General features: G+C 33.6%; 1 protein-coding gene across 5 annotated transcripts in view; it reads left to right on the forward strand.

Annotated features, from left to right (window-relative positions):
• Positions 1-6,490, forward strand: part of LOC129260952 (rho guanine nucleotide exchange factor 18-like) — an 82,292-nt gene extending 75,802 nt beyond the window's left edge. For all 5 annotated transcript variants that reach the window (XM_064114510.1, XM_054898965.2, XM_054898964.2 and 2 more), the window contains one exon: positions 472-6,490. In XM_064114510.1, coding sequence (XP_063970580.1) covers positions 472-1,029 — 558 coding nt within the window. In that variant the 3' untranslated portion in view covers positions 1,030-6,490. The remainder of the gene's footprint in view (positions 1-471) is intronic.
• The last annotated feature ends 9,964 nt before the right edge of the window (positions 6,491-16,454 follow it).

Genomic DNA, 16,454 nt, shown 5'->3' on the forward strand with positions numbered 1-16,454 from the left:
TCATTAATGATTATGATTTATATTTGTGTACTTACATGTATTTAGATCTTGTTGGGATGATGAAGACCCTGTCATAATAGTAGGCAAATAAATATATATCATTGGTGATAAACTGGGACCATGGTGACTTGGATTCAGCTATCTTTATGGCCCAGGACGTTGTCTTCGTGAATCTTGTCATTTATAGCAAGACGTGATAAATGTGATGTGTAGAAAATCATGCTTTAGTTACGGCCTTTTGTTAGTGAACTATTGACTTTGTCTTACAATATGAACAGACATGCCAAGCCTCTAGCTTGCATCATGCATGAGACTTACGCATGTATCAGGGCCTATCCCCATATGCTATACACAATGCCTGTGAACTCACACAAAGTCACAAAAAATCCCACGCATAGCTGATCTATGAACTCTGCATCTCTGTGTTGATTGTTACTTGATGATGATGTTTGTACTCCCTTCATTCTTTAGGCAAATGGTGAGAAGCCAGGAAGATCATCACCATTGCATTTGTCAGGAAAGACAAACCATGCAGGGATGAGGCATTCAGAGAGTAGTCCAAGAGTCAATGATCATAACTTAACCAGGATAGCATACGGAGATATGATCCCATCCAACAATCATCTCTACATTACACAAGAAGGAGATAAAAACAAGGACATGGCTAGGAAGAACTCTGCCCCTTCTCCCCTACTACAAGATAAGATGAATGCTTATAACTCCTCTCCCAAGACTAGCCCCAGGAGAACTGAAGAGGGCGATAGAACAGTCACGTCATCATCGTCGATTATTCGTAGGAATGTTCCGCAGCACCTGCTTAGTACCACCAATCAGATTAACACCTCTGGTCAGGTCAGGCAGAAACTACCGTTAAAACTATCCAACAGCCTGGCCAGTACCAATAGCGCTGTCGTCCAACAAATGCTGCCAAAGAAACTGGAATCCCTTTCGGCAACGTCGTCGAAACCAAACAAAAATGCGAATGCTCAGCCGCAGCCAACGTCAGATTCAGATGTGATCTTCTTTTGATGTTGAGAGGATGGATATTTTATGCATTGTTGAATCCAAAGCATCGGTCAGTGAAATATTGTGAAAGTCTTGCTGAGATGGAGTTGATTGGACTAAACTGTTTTGTAAGATTATTGTTATTCTGGAATATCTTGGACCTCATTTTAAGAAGTACTTTAAACTCTATTTACTGCAGAGCAGTAGCTGGATTAGAAATCAGTTCACAATTTGCAACTATTAAACTACATCATCATGTTTTATTACAAGCATACAGCATTGTAAGATATTGAATATTTTCTTAGTGTATGGAACAATTTTTTCTATTTTTGCAATTATTCACACACCCGATCATCTCTACCAACCTTTGACATATAAGTGTTTGTGGAGCATTTGAAATACATTAACTTGAAAACAGATTATTTAGAAAAAAATCCACTTTTGATATTGTTGGTATCCTGACTGTATTCCTTTTTATACTCTTCAGCTATCATAATGCCTAAGTATATCACCTTCAATATCCTTTTGAATGTTTCATCTTGTTAATTATTTTCAGACATGTATTCTCTCAAATGAAATCATGAAAAAACAAGTGATTAAAAGCATATGGAGTGTGAATAATCAGTGAGATATTCTGACTATAAATCTTCTGGTGACTGTTTTCAGTCTAATTCCCTGTCATGTGTTCATCTCTTTCTCTTGCAATAGATATCAGAAAATATGAGAATTCAAATCATTCCAAACAATTCAACAGCAACAGGGTCATATTCTTTATATGAAAAGACCACATTTTTCTGTTCAGTTGTTTTGTATCGTACAAATTGGTGCATGGATCAATATTTTTTATTAATCACCTTGTAGTCATCGGATTTCATGTGGTTTAATTCCTCACATATTTCATATTAAATTGCATCATGCATATACTACTCCCATTTGCCAATTATCCCCTAATTGCTATTTGCTCCCAATCTGAAAGATAATGTTTGAATCTGACATTCCAAATGTTGAATCATGAATGAATTCAATAGAAAGGGAATCGGTGAGCTGACTGGTCTACACAAGACTACATGTATATTTTAAATTTCTATGATAAACCACCAAGGGAAAACAACTCATGAAAATGACACTCATCAGCAGAGGTATCAAGTAATAGGTGAAGATTGGTTCTGTCATTGTAAAGGGGGCATTTCCAATTGAGTAAGTCTGATTTAAAGTCACTCTTAATCCATTGCATACTGGAATCAGGTGGGCCCTGTATAAACAAATCTGTGGGAATTAGAGCATTCAGTAGTCACTGATAAACAGGTAAACTGCTCATGGGCACAATTTGTGACAAATAATCTTATTAGTAGTGCATTTTCACTTTGACATACAGGGCTTTCAGCGATGTGGCACATGGCAAGGGCTGTAAACATTTATTCCGATTTCTTGATATCAAGAATTGAGGTTTTTTATAACAAGGAATGGGAAAAAATTTTAAAAGGGCTTGCCATATGCTGGTGCCGCTGAAAGCTCAGTACGTTGATGAGCGAAATTTTACTAATAAGCTTTAGAGTATATCTCATGAGCGGGATATAGTGATATGTTATAACCAGCATACAACTGACATCCAGTTGTCACACTTACATCCCCCCTTGGTCATCTTGTATAAATGTTAACTTACATAGTAACTTTGTCATCCAATGGTAATTACCATGATAATGATGCTCAACAGCCAATCAGAATCAAGGATTATGTTGAAATTAGCATAGGATGGCAGAGTTACCATAATAGTAATATTAGTATACAAATATACCAGGCTTTCGAGGAATTATTTGAGGTTGGTCTAGCAATTCCTATTTATATTGCCAGTCCATGCAATTGATGAATAATTCCCTCTATACTTTCAGAAAAAATGGCTGGTACATTTGTTTTATATCCTACTTTCAATAAGTTTGAACGATCTTGGTAAGCTAGTCCTTGTGGATCATTCACAATTTAAAGCAAAATATAGATCACATCATGCGCTGCACAAATCCTGATTAGTTTTGCTGACTGACCTACTTTTCCTTCAGATGACACTCACCGGTGCATCCAAGACAGCACATTATGTGTGACCTCAATGATGGAATAGTGCACTTATCCATTATTGATGTCATGGCATAGTAAATTTTCTTCATGGGCATTTTTTTTCAACAGCATAGATTATATTTGGTCACATGATGCCATTTGAACCAATCACTACACAGGATATAATAACTTTTATGCAATAGGCCTCAGGCCTTATAAGAGATAATTCATGGGGTGAAGTTGAAATAATATACTGAGGTGTTCTGAAAAATGTGGTTATCAAAGATGGGCATGGAGGATTTATGTACAGTGTTATTACTTGTAGTATATGCTCATTTAGCTATCTCAGTTCCCCTATCTCTCCCTCTCTCTCTCTCCCCCTCTCTCTAAGAATGCCAAATGATTTTAAACACAATTCTAGTTTTTTTTTCAATCCACTGTATCATACACATTGTGAATTCATGGTAGAAAAAGGTCATCAGCTATATATCATGGTCCAAAGATGTATTCTCTCTGTATTCTTTTTACTCCTCCTAAGACTATTGTACATCATTCACTCTGTGCCATACACACAATGCTATGTATCTATCATGTCTGATGAAGAAATATTGTCTTGTCATTTTCATTGACTTGCTATTCCTTTGATGTCTCTACAGACGTAGGGATATGATATGAGACCAACATGCTACATATCAATGTATTTTTATACTTCATATCATTTATGGAGCAGAATATCTGTCATCTGTTGCACAAGATTATATGGGTCATGTATTGAAGCATAGTGATTAGTCATGAGGCTAATTTCTATGATTGATCATACACAATAATCTATGCAATCAATCATAGAAATCAGTACCACAATTAATCACAAAGCTTTATGCTACCAGGACCTGGTATCATTACTCTCACATTACTATTAGGATTTTTATATGATGATTGGTAAGATTGAGTGAGATTATACTGACATATCACCAGAAACCATATTGAAGTACATATTTTTAATATCAATGGTAGGTTTCCTTGCAAATATTTTGCAAGGATCATAGTGATGATAAAAAGATCAACAATGAATGATTTCAGGCCAATGATTATATGCTTCACTGTGAATTGAACTCATAACGTAATTTGGTTATTTAAAGCATTATCATGTGAATTGCAGAATTATTTTTGTTTTATATCAATGTTGTAAAAACTACAAGGCACTCTTTAAAAATGTTTATCATGTTTAAAAATACCACAAGCCATACCAATTGCCAACACCACCTTCTGTATAAATGAATCACTTCACGTATGCGTAAGAAATGTACATTATTCATTCACTCTAGTATGTGTCTAGTATGTGTATACTAGTCGTTTCTTTGATGTAAACGGGACAAGGTGTACATGTATTGATATTTTGTACAAAAATTTACTAATCACTATGTGAATAGAGCACCTTTTCTCTGAATTGTATAGTGTAAAGTTATTTAAAAGATGCAACCTGATTATTACCCTTTAAAAATTTGTAGAGTGATTATTTTATTAGAGAGCTGGCTTGACGCCAAAAATCAAGATTATCTATCGATTTAAAGGAAACGTGTTCAATGTGTGCTCCTTCTATCTACCTTACACACAAACCATCAAAGATATATCAATATCTTATTCCTTTACAAAGAATATTCCACAAATCATATGATGTTTTGGCCCTTTGCACTTGCATTCTTAATATATTCCTTGTTTTGTAACTGAAATTATGAGCATTCCATGTTTGTCAGGTCCAAGTATAGAAATCATATATATAGACTTGTTTTGCTGTATTCTTAACCAAAAGATCTCTGACCTTTATAGCAGATGCAACAAAGAGTTGGTTTCACAAAAAAAAATGAAGTGTAACTTTGCAGTCTGCTTCAATCCTGTGTGATGCATATTCTATCACCCCATTGGACTGATAATGTTCACTGCATATTCATCAATGGGAGTTATGTGCACGTTGATGCTCATGTATGATGTCAAGTACACTTTAACCCTGTGTGAAACAGCTCCTGAATACACAAGATAAGTTCTTCATGATGGTGATATTAAATTAAGATTAAGTTTGGTATTCAAAATTTATTTTACCTGGTGGGTGTTTCATAAAGCTACATGTACATGTAAAGTAACGAGCTACAATGTCCTTTATGATTGACTGGTGACCCTTTCCTAGGTACTAAATCAATGCCTATGAAAATCTGGTGAATGTCATTTACCACAGGACACGATCACCAGTCGTTCTTTAAGTCACTAGCTACTTAGGAACAGCTTTATGAAACACCCACCTGTGAGAGTTTCAACACTGGGCTGTAATTTTCATCAAACAGACATTCATAACATTCCTTCTTCAAAGGAAAATACTTTGTACTCCCATCATTTTGAAATGTTTCTTTTTCATAGAGAATTCAATTACCGGTACATGTTTTTATTTTAAACATCGATTTTAAACACCTACATCCTTGAACCATTTCATGAAAGGTTTCCGCACTGACAAGTTTCTATAATTGAACTGTTACCATAGTAACAGTCAAGCAAGACTCCTGTACATCTCAGCCGATTAAACCCAATGAAAGTTGCCAGATCTGACTGAGGAGTATAGGAGTCTCAAGAATGACAGCATTTTCCTGAAAATGTTTTTATTTTCACCCATTCAGAAATGAGCTAGGTTAAAAATGTGCTGTTTAGAAGACATTCCAATAATTACTTCATGAATTAATATAAAGGATATTTTTTTAAAGGAGGGGGTTACAAATGAAGATTCAGCTTCTTTACCTTGCTAACAATTCCTTTGAAAATCCTTGATTATCTCTGTATTCACTTTATTTATTTTATCATCATCTAACTAGGTTTATCCATCTGCCTAAGCCCTCATAACCTAGGCAACCAGCACCAATTTCCTTCAATATTGTCTGTGTGTCCAACATCATCAGTACATGACACTTGAGCCAGGGTCCCGTTTTACAAAGTGTTGTGATTAATCCAATCAACCACGACTATGGAAAGCTAAAGCTAGCAAGCCCAACATCTAAAATGCATGTTTGTTAAGTGTTTTTTTCTAAATATATATTTATCAGACATGAATCATTGTCTTTAAAATTCAATGTGCTTCTCTTCATTTCTAAAGGGTTAGCATGTACATTTCCTGAATAAGCTTTCCCTAGTTGAGGTTGATCTTTGTAAGATGGGGCACCAGAATACCATCATAAAATGACAGGATGATGGATATTGGTTTTGCCACTATTTGTATTCTGTTTATATTTTTTGTGTAAATTATTACCTGTTTACTTTATGAAGTTCTTGCTCATATTCTTTGTTATTATTCTGGTAATGTAAGCCTCAATCAAGATGTTTTTATTCTATTTCCTTTAAAGATCTCCCACACAGAATGCCACTTGAGCAATAAAATCAGATAGATAAGGAAAAAAATCTTCGTCATGAATTTTATTCAGAAAACGTATATCTGGACATTTGATGATTGTTCTGGTGAGGATTTTGGTATTGATGGTGATGATGATAGTATAGTGGTGGTGGTGATGATGATGATGATGATAGTGGTGAAGATTGATTGATTGATTGGCCGATATGGCCTTTTATTAGCATCCAAAATAAAATCATACATTTAACATGATAAAACAATATTTAAAAAATATCATAGAGGCAAGGGATAATAGAGCAAAATACAATTTTATAGATAACAATTACAACAAATGAAAGCACAACATACATGTACCGGATGCAGGGGACCAGCAAAGGCCGAAGGCCTATCAAGGCTAGTCCCCTAAAATAACACAAATAAATTAAGTAAACACCAATTCCAAAAAGTGCAAACAGGCAACTGAAAGTCTATTGAATGAACGATTGATTAATAAGAGATGAATTGTATTGTCTTTTAAAAAGAGACATTGACTGGCAAGATTTCTGTTCTGATTTCAAATTATTCCAAATCATAGGTCCTTTGTAATTAATAATGGAACGAGAAAAATCATATCGGTACTTTGGCAAGTATAGATCATTATAGTGTCTTTTTTTTTTTTTTTTTTTTTTTTTTAAACCCTTCCACAGGGGTCCTTTATTGAAATCACTATAATACATATTTTTTGACAATACATGATTAAATAATTAACACAGTATATGACACACAATTTGAATATGTACAATACAATATTCCATGAAATTGTCGTAACATTTGTATACAAAAAGCAAAATCAAAGTGCAAAGGAAAGAAAAAATCCATACAAAATATATATATATATATATATATATATATATATATATATATATGTGTGTGTGTATTTTAGAATGATATCTGATATACTTAATGTAATAAAGTAAAAGATGACCACCTTTTTATGAATTTCTTCTCTTTCAGATTTGTTTTATATATATACTTTTCCATACCATAATAAGATTTTATTTCAGACAAAATATGGTCGAAAACTGGAAGACAGTGTTTGCATTTTGCTGCAAAAATTTCTTTTCTAACGATTATAAAAATATAATTAAGAGCACCATTGTTGTTTCCGTAAAAACCGAATAGTTTATTCTGGTTTGAAATTTTGATATTCAAATTGTTACGAGAAAACCAAATTTCGAGTTGAGACCATATATTAGACATTATAGTGTCTTGTTGCATATCTATTGACAACACTTTGAAAAATAAACATTCAGGCAAAACATTTTTAAAATACTGATACATAAATATGGCAACGCAGTAAACATTCAGGTCAAATATTGTTAAGATATTGAGATTTTTAAAAATTATGTTTGTATGGGCAAGGTATGGTGACTTTGTTATTATTCTAATAGCACGTTTCTGCAACAAGTATAACCTCTGTAATAAGTATTTTGGACAATTTCCCCATATGATGTTACAATAGCTCAACTGTGGCAAGATCATAGCATTATATAATTTCAGGAGAACTGACGTTGGTAATATATGTTTAATTCTACTTAATATTCCTATGACACAGGATATCTTACGAGAAATTTCATCTACACGATCTTTCCAAGTTAATTTATTGTCCAATTTCACACCAAGAAATTTTACAGATTCTGTCATTTGTATTTCATTATCGTCAATATATATTTTAATTTGACTTAAATCCAGGCATTTATTTTTTGTTTTGAAAATTATTGAATTTGTTTTATCAAAATTTAGTAATTTTGTTTGCAAAAAACCAAGAATGAACTTTTCGTAACTCAATGTTGATGCAATTGGATGCTCTTACTAGATTATCATCAGAAACAAAAAGGCTTGTGTCATCTGCGAATAAAATATAAGTTAATATATCACTAGAATTCGGTAAATCATTCACATATAACAGAAAGAGAAGAGGGCCGAGATTTGAACCTTGGGGAATGCCTATGAAAATTGCATTGCTAGAAGAAGTAAAATTTCCAATGCTAACAAACTGTTTCCTGTTAGATAAATATTGACTGATTAAGTCATTTGCAATACCCCGGAAGCCATAAAAATATAATTTCTTAATTAAAATCCATACAGTCAAAGGCTTTCGAAAGGTCTAAAAAAAGTCCAATCATAATTTTTTTATTTTCAAAAGCATTGGACATTTTTTCTGTAAGATCTAAAGTAGTCAGGTCCAGATTTGAGAAAAGTAGACTGCCTTAGGCAAATCATGTTTATGCTGAATTGAGAGTGTTTTAGCCGAATTTGAGGGCGCTGAGTCCAAATATGCTGTTTGCCAACCTTGATTTTTGTCTCGCCTGCATAGCAGAGCGAGACTATAGGCGCCGCTTTTCCGACGGCGACGGCGGCGGCGGCGTCAACATCAAATCTTAACCTAAGGTTAAGTTTTTGAAATGACATCATAACTTAGAAAGTATATGGACCTAGTTCATGAAACTTGGACATAAGGTTGATCAAGTATTACTGAACATCCTGCCTGAGGTTCAGCTCACATGACCAAGGTCAAAGGTCATTTAGGGTCAATGAACTTAGACCATGTTGGGAAAATTATTTTCAAAATCTTAACCGAAGGTTAAGTTTTTGAAATGACATCATAACTTAGAAAGTATATAGACCTAGTTCATGAAACTTGGGCATAAGGTTAATCAAGTATTAGTGAACATCCTGCTCGAGTTTCAGGTCACGTGACCAAGGTCAAAGGTCATTTAGGGTCAATGAACTTTGGTCAAGTTGGGGGTATTTGTTGAATTACTATCATAACTTTGAAAAGTTATGGATCTAGTCCATGAAACTTGGACATAAGAGTAATCAAGTATCACTGAACATCCTGTACGAGTTTCAGGTCACATGACCATGGTCAATGGTCATTTAAGGTCAATGAACTTTGGCCGTGTTGGGGGTATTTGTTAAATTACCATCCTAACTCTGAAAGTTTATGGATCTAGTTCATAAAACTTGGACATAAGAGTAATCAAGTATCACTGAACATCCTGTACGAGTTTCAGGTCACATGACCATGGTCAAAGGTCATTAAAGGTCAATGAACTTTGGCTGTGTTGGGGGTATTTGTTGAATTACCATCCTAACTCTGAAAGTTTATGGATCTAGTTCATAAAACTTGGGATATAAGAGTAATCAAGCATCACTGAACATCCCCTGTGAGTTTCAGGTCACAAAACCAAGTCAAAGGTCAGTTAAGGTCAATAAACTTAGGCCATGTTGGGGTAATTGTTGAAGTGCCATAATAACTTTGAAAGTTTATGGATAGAGTGAATGAAATGTGGACATGGGTGTAGTTGACAGTCTTTAGTCTCCGTTCAAATGTCATTTATGGTCAATGAATGTGGTATTATGTCATTATATGAATGATGTTTTTGTGAATGATTATTTTATAGTAGTTTTCAAAGTTAGCACTGCTGCTATATTAAATTGCGTAATGCAGGCGAGACTGCCAGAGGCGTTCCACTTGTTATGTTAAAATCCTCAAATTGGCAAAAACAATATGGCCGCCATTCTACACCCTTTTTTGCTCTAATTTGAACCCCAAAACCTGTAACAAAAATGTTTGTCAACTGTTTTTGGTACTATTTAATCTCAGGAATAACATACTAAAATCTACCAAAATCCGCATCAGGGTAAATGGTTATTTTCAAGATGGCGTCTAAGATGGCCACCATTCACTGAAAATTAACATAACTGACTCTTTATCTACCCTAGACCTTTTATCGGTGCATACAAGACTTGTTTTCAATGGTGTATAGGGGGTAAAAGGAAAGAGTGAACATAAGCACTCCAGGACACCTGAAAATCCAAGATTGCGTAAAAATGGCTGCCATGGCCTAACAATTTACAATCCATCTATTAACTATTTTTCGGAGCGAAGACGGCAGGTTTGGGTTCGGGGGCAATTTTGAAAAATACTTATTTTGCTCAAATTTTGGCCAGGTAGGGGGTGGGGCGAGAGACATGAAAATCCGTTCGAAATCGATCTTCTATATTTTTTTAATATTAACCCATTTGGATGCTAGAAGACCCCTTGGAGCGAAATGGGCTGGTTTGGGGGCAATTTTGGAAAATACTTATTTTGCTCAATTTTGGCCAATTTGGCCAGGTCGAGGGTGGGGGAGAGACCCGAAAATCGATTCGAAATCGATCTTCTTTATTTTTTAAATATTAACCCATTTGGATGCTAGAAGGCCCCTCGGAGCGAAGACAGCTGGGTTTTTTTTTTGTGAGGGGGGGGGGGGGTTGTGGGCAATTTTGGAAAATAATTATTTTGCTCAAATTTTGGCCAGGTCGCAAGTGGGGCAAGAGACCCGAAAATCCGTTCGAAATCGTTCTTCTTTATATTTTGTATATTGACCCATTCAGATGCTAGAAGACCCCTCGGAACAAAGGTTGCTGGTTTTGGGGGATTTTGGGGGCAATATTGGAAAATACTTATTTTGCTCATATTTTGGCCAATTTGGCCAGGTCGAGGGTGGGGCGAGAGACCCCAAAATCCGCTCGAAATCAATCGTCTTTATATTTTGTATATTGACTCATTCAGATGCTAGAATACCCCTTCAAGCAAAGACGACAGGTTTGGGGACAGTTTTTGGAAATACGTATTTTGTTCAATTTTTGCCAGATCGCGGATGGGGCGAGAGACCCGAAAATCCGTTCAAAATCGATCTTCTTTATGTTTTGTATCGACCAATTTGGATGCTAGGAGACCCCTCGGAGCGAAGACGGCAGGTTTGGGGGGGGGGGTGTTGCACCCACAAATGTAATAACGCCCACAAATGTAATAACACTTTACCCACAAATGTAATAACGCCCACAAATGTAATAACACTTTACCCACAAATGTAATAATTTCACCCACAAATGTAATAATGCACTTTACCCACAAATGTAATAATTTTTGATCGCCCACAAATGTAATAATGACTTTACCCACAAATGTAATAAATTTGAAGGGATTTTTGGCGAATCCGTTCTAAACTAAAATCCTATAGTAATACGTTCATATAGCTAATATAGCACAAAAGTGCAAAGTCTTTTTTCCAGACCCGGTTAATTCAAAAATTGTAATATAACTCCAAAGTCTTTTTTCCAGACCCTGTTGTTTAAAAAATTATAATATAAGTCCAAAGTCTTTTTTTCCAGACCCGGTTGTTTCAAAAATTATAATATAAGTCCAGTCTTTTTTCCAGACCCGGTTATTTAAAAAATGATAATATAAGTCCAAACTAAGATACGATAATGATATTCCAGTGGAATAAAAATGAAAATCAAGTTTAGTCTTTTCTCCAGACCCAGTTAATTAAAACTGGTGGAATTGATGTCTTTGTTGTTGTTTTAACTTATACGGCGCAAATTGAGAATATATGCGCTAAGAGTAAATTGAGAATCAAGCCTAGTCTTTTCTCCAGACCCAGTTATTTAAAACTAAAAACTAAAACCCTATAGTAATGCATTCATATAGCACAAAAGTGCAAAGTCTTTTTTCCAGACCCGGTTAATTCAAATATTATAATATAAGTCCAAAGTCTTTTTTCCAGACCCGGTAGTTTCAAAAATCATAATATAAGCCTTAAGACTTTTTCCAGACCCGGTTATTTCAAAAATTATAATATAAGTCCAAACTAAGATACGATAATGATATTCCAGTGGAATAAAAATGAAAATCAAGTTTAGTCTTTTCTCCAGACCCAGTTAATTAAAACTGGTGGAATTGATGTCTTTGTTGTTGTTTTAACTTATACGGCGCAAATTGAGAATATATGCGCTAAGAGTAAATTGAGAATCAAGTGTAGTCTTTTTTCCAGACCCAGTTATTAAAAACTAAAACCCTATAGTAATGCATTCATATAGCACAAAAGTGCAGTCTTTTTTCCAGACCCGGTTAATTCAAATATTATAATATAAGTCCAAAGTCTTTTTTTCCAGACCTGGTTGTTTAAAAAATTATAATATAAGTCCAGTCTTTTTTCCAGACCCGGTTATTTAAAAAATGATAATATAAGTCCAAACTAAGATACGATAATGATATTCCAGTGGAATAAAAATGAAAATCAAGTTTAGTCTTTTCTCCAGACCCAGTTAATTAAAACTGGTGGAATTGATGTCTTTGTTGTTGTTTTAACTTATACGGCGCAAATTGAGAATATATGCGCTAAGAGTAAATTGAGAATCAAGCCTAGTCTTTTCTCCAGACCCAGTTATTTAAAACTAAAAACTAAAACCCTATAGTAATGCATTCATATAGCACAAAAGTGCAAAGTCTTTTTTCCAGACCCGGTTAATTCAAATATTATAATATAAGTCCAAAGTCTTTTTTCCAGACCCGGTAGTTTCAAAAATCATAATATAAGCCTTAAGACTTTTTCCAGACCCGGTTATTTCAAAAATTATAATATAAGTCCAAACTAAGATACGATAATGATATTCCAGTGGAATAAAAATGAAAATCAAGTTTAGTCTTTTCTCCAGACCCAGTTAATTAAAACTGGTGGAATTGATGTCTTTGTTGTTGATTTAACTTATACGGCGCAAATTGAGAATATATGCGCTAAGAGTAAATTGAGAATCAGGTGTAGTCTTTTTTCCAGACCCAGTTATTAAAAACTAAAACCCTATAGTAATGCATTCATATAGCACAAAAGTGCAAAGTCTTTTTTCCAGACCCGGTTAATTCAAATATTATAATATAAGTCCAAAGTCTTTTTTCCAGACCCGGTTGTTTCAAAAATCATAATATAAGCCTAAAGACATTTTTCCAGACCCTGGTTATTTCAAAAATTATAATATAATTAAAAAAGCTTTTTTCAAGACCCGGTTATTTAGTCCAAAATAAAATACCATAATGATATTCCAGTGGAATAAAAATGAAAATCGAGCTAAGTCTTTTCTCCAAACCCTGTTATTCCAAAATTATAAATAACAATACAACAAAAACAGTATAAAGACCCCATTAGCATAGTCTTTCAGCCAGACCCAGTAATTTTTTTCTTCAAAATAACGCTAATAATATTAATAAAAAAAAATCAAAATCTTAGACCAAACAATCCTTCAACCTAAGAACCTGTTTTAAAAAGAGGTTTCGAGCGTTGTCTTTATTCCAGACATTAAAAAAATTACGAAAACAAATCTTCTAACGTAAGACCCTATCATATTCTTACTCTTGTGAAATAACACAAGTTTTTAAACGTACTCTTTCCTCCAGACCCGGTTATTTAAAAAATGAAATAAAAAAACTTCAAAGCTAAGACCAATCTTCAAAAGTTAACCCAGTAAAAAAATATGTCTTTATAATACTAAGACCCCTACAAAACATTGTAATAATGCATGGGTAAAGCAAACATCCTTTCTCCAGACTTGGTTATTATTTGAAAAAATAAAATAGTTTTTACAAATATTCTAAAACGAATACCCAATAATCTAATAACTGTTTGAATAACATAAAGATCGATTGTAGACTTTCCTCCAGACACACTTATTTCAAGAATAAAAAAGCAATAAAACCCAACCCCCAACAACGAATCTAAGAACCAACAATCCTCCAAATTAAGACCATGTGGAAAAGCACATGTTTAGAGCATTGTCTTTATTCCAGAACCAGTCATTTATAAAATAATTTAAACAATCTTAAAAACATAATACTTTGTCATATCCTTATTCTTGTGTACAGTCCTGGTGGACTGTACTTAAACGGATGATGATGATGATTATGCTTAGTCTTTCATCTAGACCCGGTTATTTAAACGATAAACAAAAAAAATCAAAGCTAAGACCAATCTTCAAAATTAAACCCAGTTAAAATGCTTGGGTTTAGAGTGTTGTCTTTACCCCACACCCTGTTCTCTTAAAAATACAAATTAAGCGAAATATTAATCTTAAAACTTAGACCCCAGCATCTTCCAAACTATAAAAAACCCTGTGATAACGCATACCACAAAAAAGACAAATTAATCATAGGCGTAAATATTCATATCTGAATGATACGTGCCTTAAAACCCAAGATAACAACAACAACAACAACCACAACGTTATTCTACATCAATGATATTGTGAGGTCTTTGTTAATATTGTTTGTTTTTATTGTTTCTTATAATTTCCCATTTTGAAATAACTGGGTCTGGAGCAAAGACTACACCATATTTCCATGCTATTCAAGGTTGATAAGATTGCAGGGTCTTTGTTTTGTTGTTGTGTTTTTAATAAATTTTATAACTGGGTCTGGAGGAAAGACTACGCTATATTTCCATGTTATTCAACATAAATAGGATCTTGGGCCTAATTCGTTTGTTTTTTTATTATTATTAATCTATTATTATTATTCATCATTTGTTATTTGAAAGATATGGGTCTGGATGAAAGACTACGCTATATTTCCATGTTATTTAAAATTCATAAGGTATTGGGGGTCTTTGTTACTTGTTGACTCTTTAAAAATGATTTGTAATTTTGAAATAAGTGGGTCTGGAGGGAAGACTACGCTATATTTCCATATTATTCAACATCAATAAAATTGTGGGGCCTTTGTTTTATTATTATTATATATCTTTTTATGATTTGTTATTTTAAAATAACTGGGTCATGAAGAAAGACTAGGTTGTATTTTAAAGTTATTCAACATCAATGAGATTGTGGGGTTTTTGTTAATATTGTTTTATGATTTGCTATTTTGAAATAACCGGGGTTGGAACAAAGACTACACCATATTTCGATGCTATTCAATGTTGAAAAGATTGCGGCGTCTGTTTTCGGTTGTTGTTGTTTTGTTTTTGAATGATTATTTTATAACTGGGTGTGGAGGAAAGACTATGCTATATTTACATTTTGTTTAACATTAACAAGATCGTGGGGTCTTTGTTTTTTTTATAATTATTATTTATTATTTTTTATTTGCTATTTGAAATATTTGGGTCTGGAGGAAAGACTACGCTAAACTTCTATGTTATTCAACATTAAGAAGAATTGATTTTGGGATCTTTATTTGGAAGATTGTTTAAATGTTTATATAACCAGGTCTGGGGAAAAAAGACTGACTTTGCACTATATGAACGCATTACTATAGGGTTTCAGTTTAAAACAGATTAGCCCAAAATCCCTTCAAATTTATAACATTTGTGGGTAAAGTCATTATTACATTTGTGGGCGATCAAAAATTATTACATTTGTGGGTAGAGTGCATTATTACATTTGTGGGTGAAATTATTACATTTGTGCGTAAAGGGTTTAGTTTTTAGTTTTAAGTAACCGGGTCTGGAGAAAAGACTGCTTGATTCTCAATTTACTCTTAGCGCATATATTCAAAATACGCGCCGTATAAGTTAAAACAACAACAAAGACATTTATTCCACCAGTTTTAATTAACTGGGTCTGGAGAAAAGAATAAGCTCGATTCTTAATTTTATTCCACTGGAATATCATTATCGAATCTTAGTTTGGACTTATATTATAATTTTTGAAACAACCGGGTCTGGAAAAAGACTTTGGACTTATATTATGATTTTTTTTAAACAACCGGGTCTGGAAAAAAGACTTTGGACTTATATTATAATTTTTTAATTAACCGGGTCTGGAAAAAAGACTTTGCACTTTTGTGCTATATGAATGCATTACCATAGGGATTTAGTTTCTAGTTACCGGGTCTGGAGAAAAGACTATGCTTGATTCTCACTTTACTCTTAGCGCATATGGTTACAATACGCGCCGTATAAGTTAAAATAACAACAAAGACATTTATTCCACCAGTTTTAATTAACTGGGTCTGGAGAAAAGACTAAATTCGATTTTCATTTTTATTCCACTGGAATATCATTATCGTATCTTAGTTTGGACTTATATTATAACTTTTTTAATAACCGGGTCTGGTAAAAAGACTTTGGACTTCTTTTATTATAATTTTGAAACAACCGGGTCTGGAAAAAAGACTTTGGACTTTATTTTTGATTTTGATTTGATTTATTTATTT

The sequence above is a fragment of the Lytechinus pictus genome, unplaced genomic scaffold (genome assembly GCF_037042905.1).
Source record: "Lytechinus pictus isolate F3 Inbred unplaced genomic scaffold, Lp3.0 scaffold_19, whole genome shotgun sequence".
Lineage (NCBI taxonomy): Eukaryota > Metazoa > Echinodermata > Echinoidea > Temnopleuroida > Toxopneustidae > Lytechinus > Lytechinus pictus.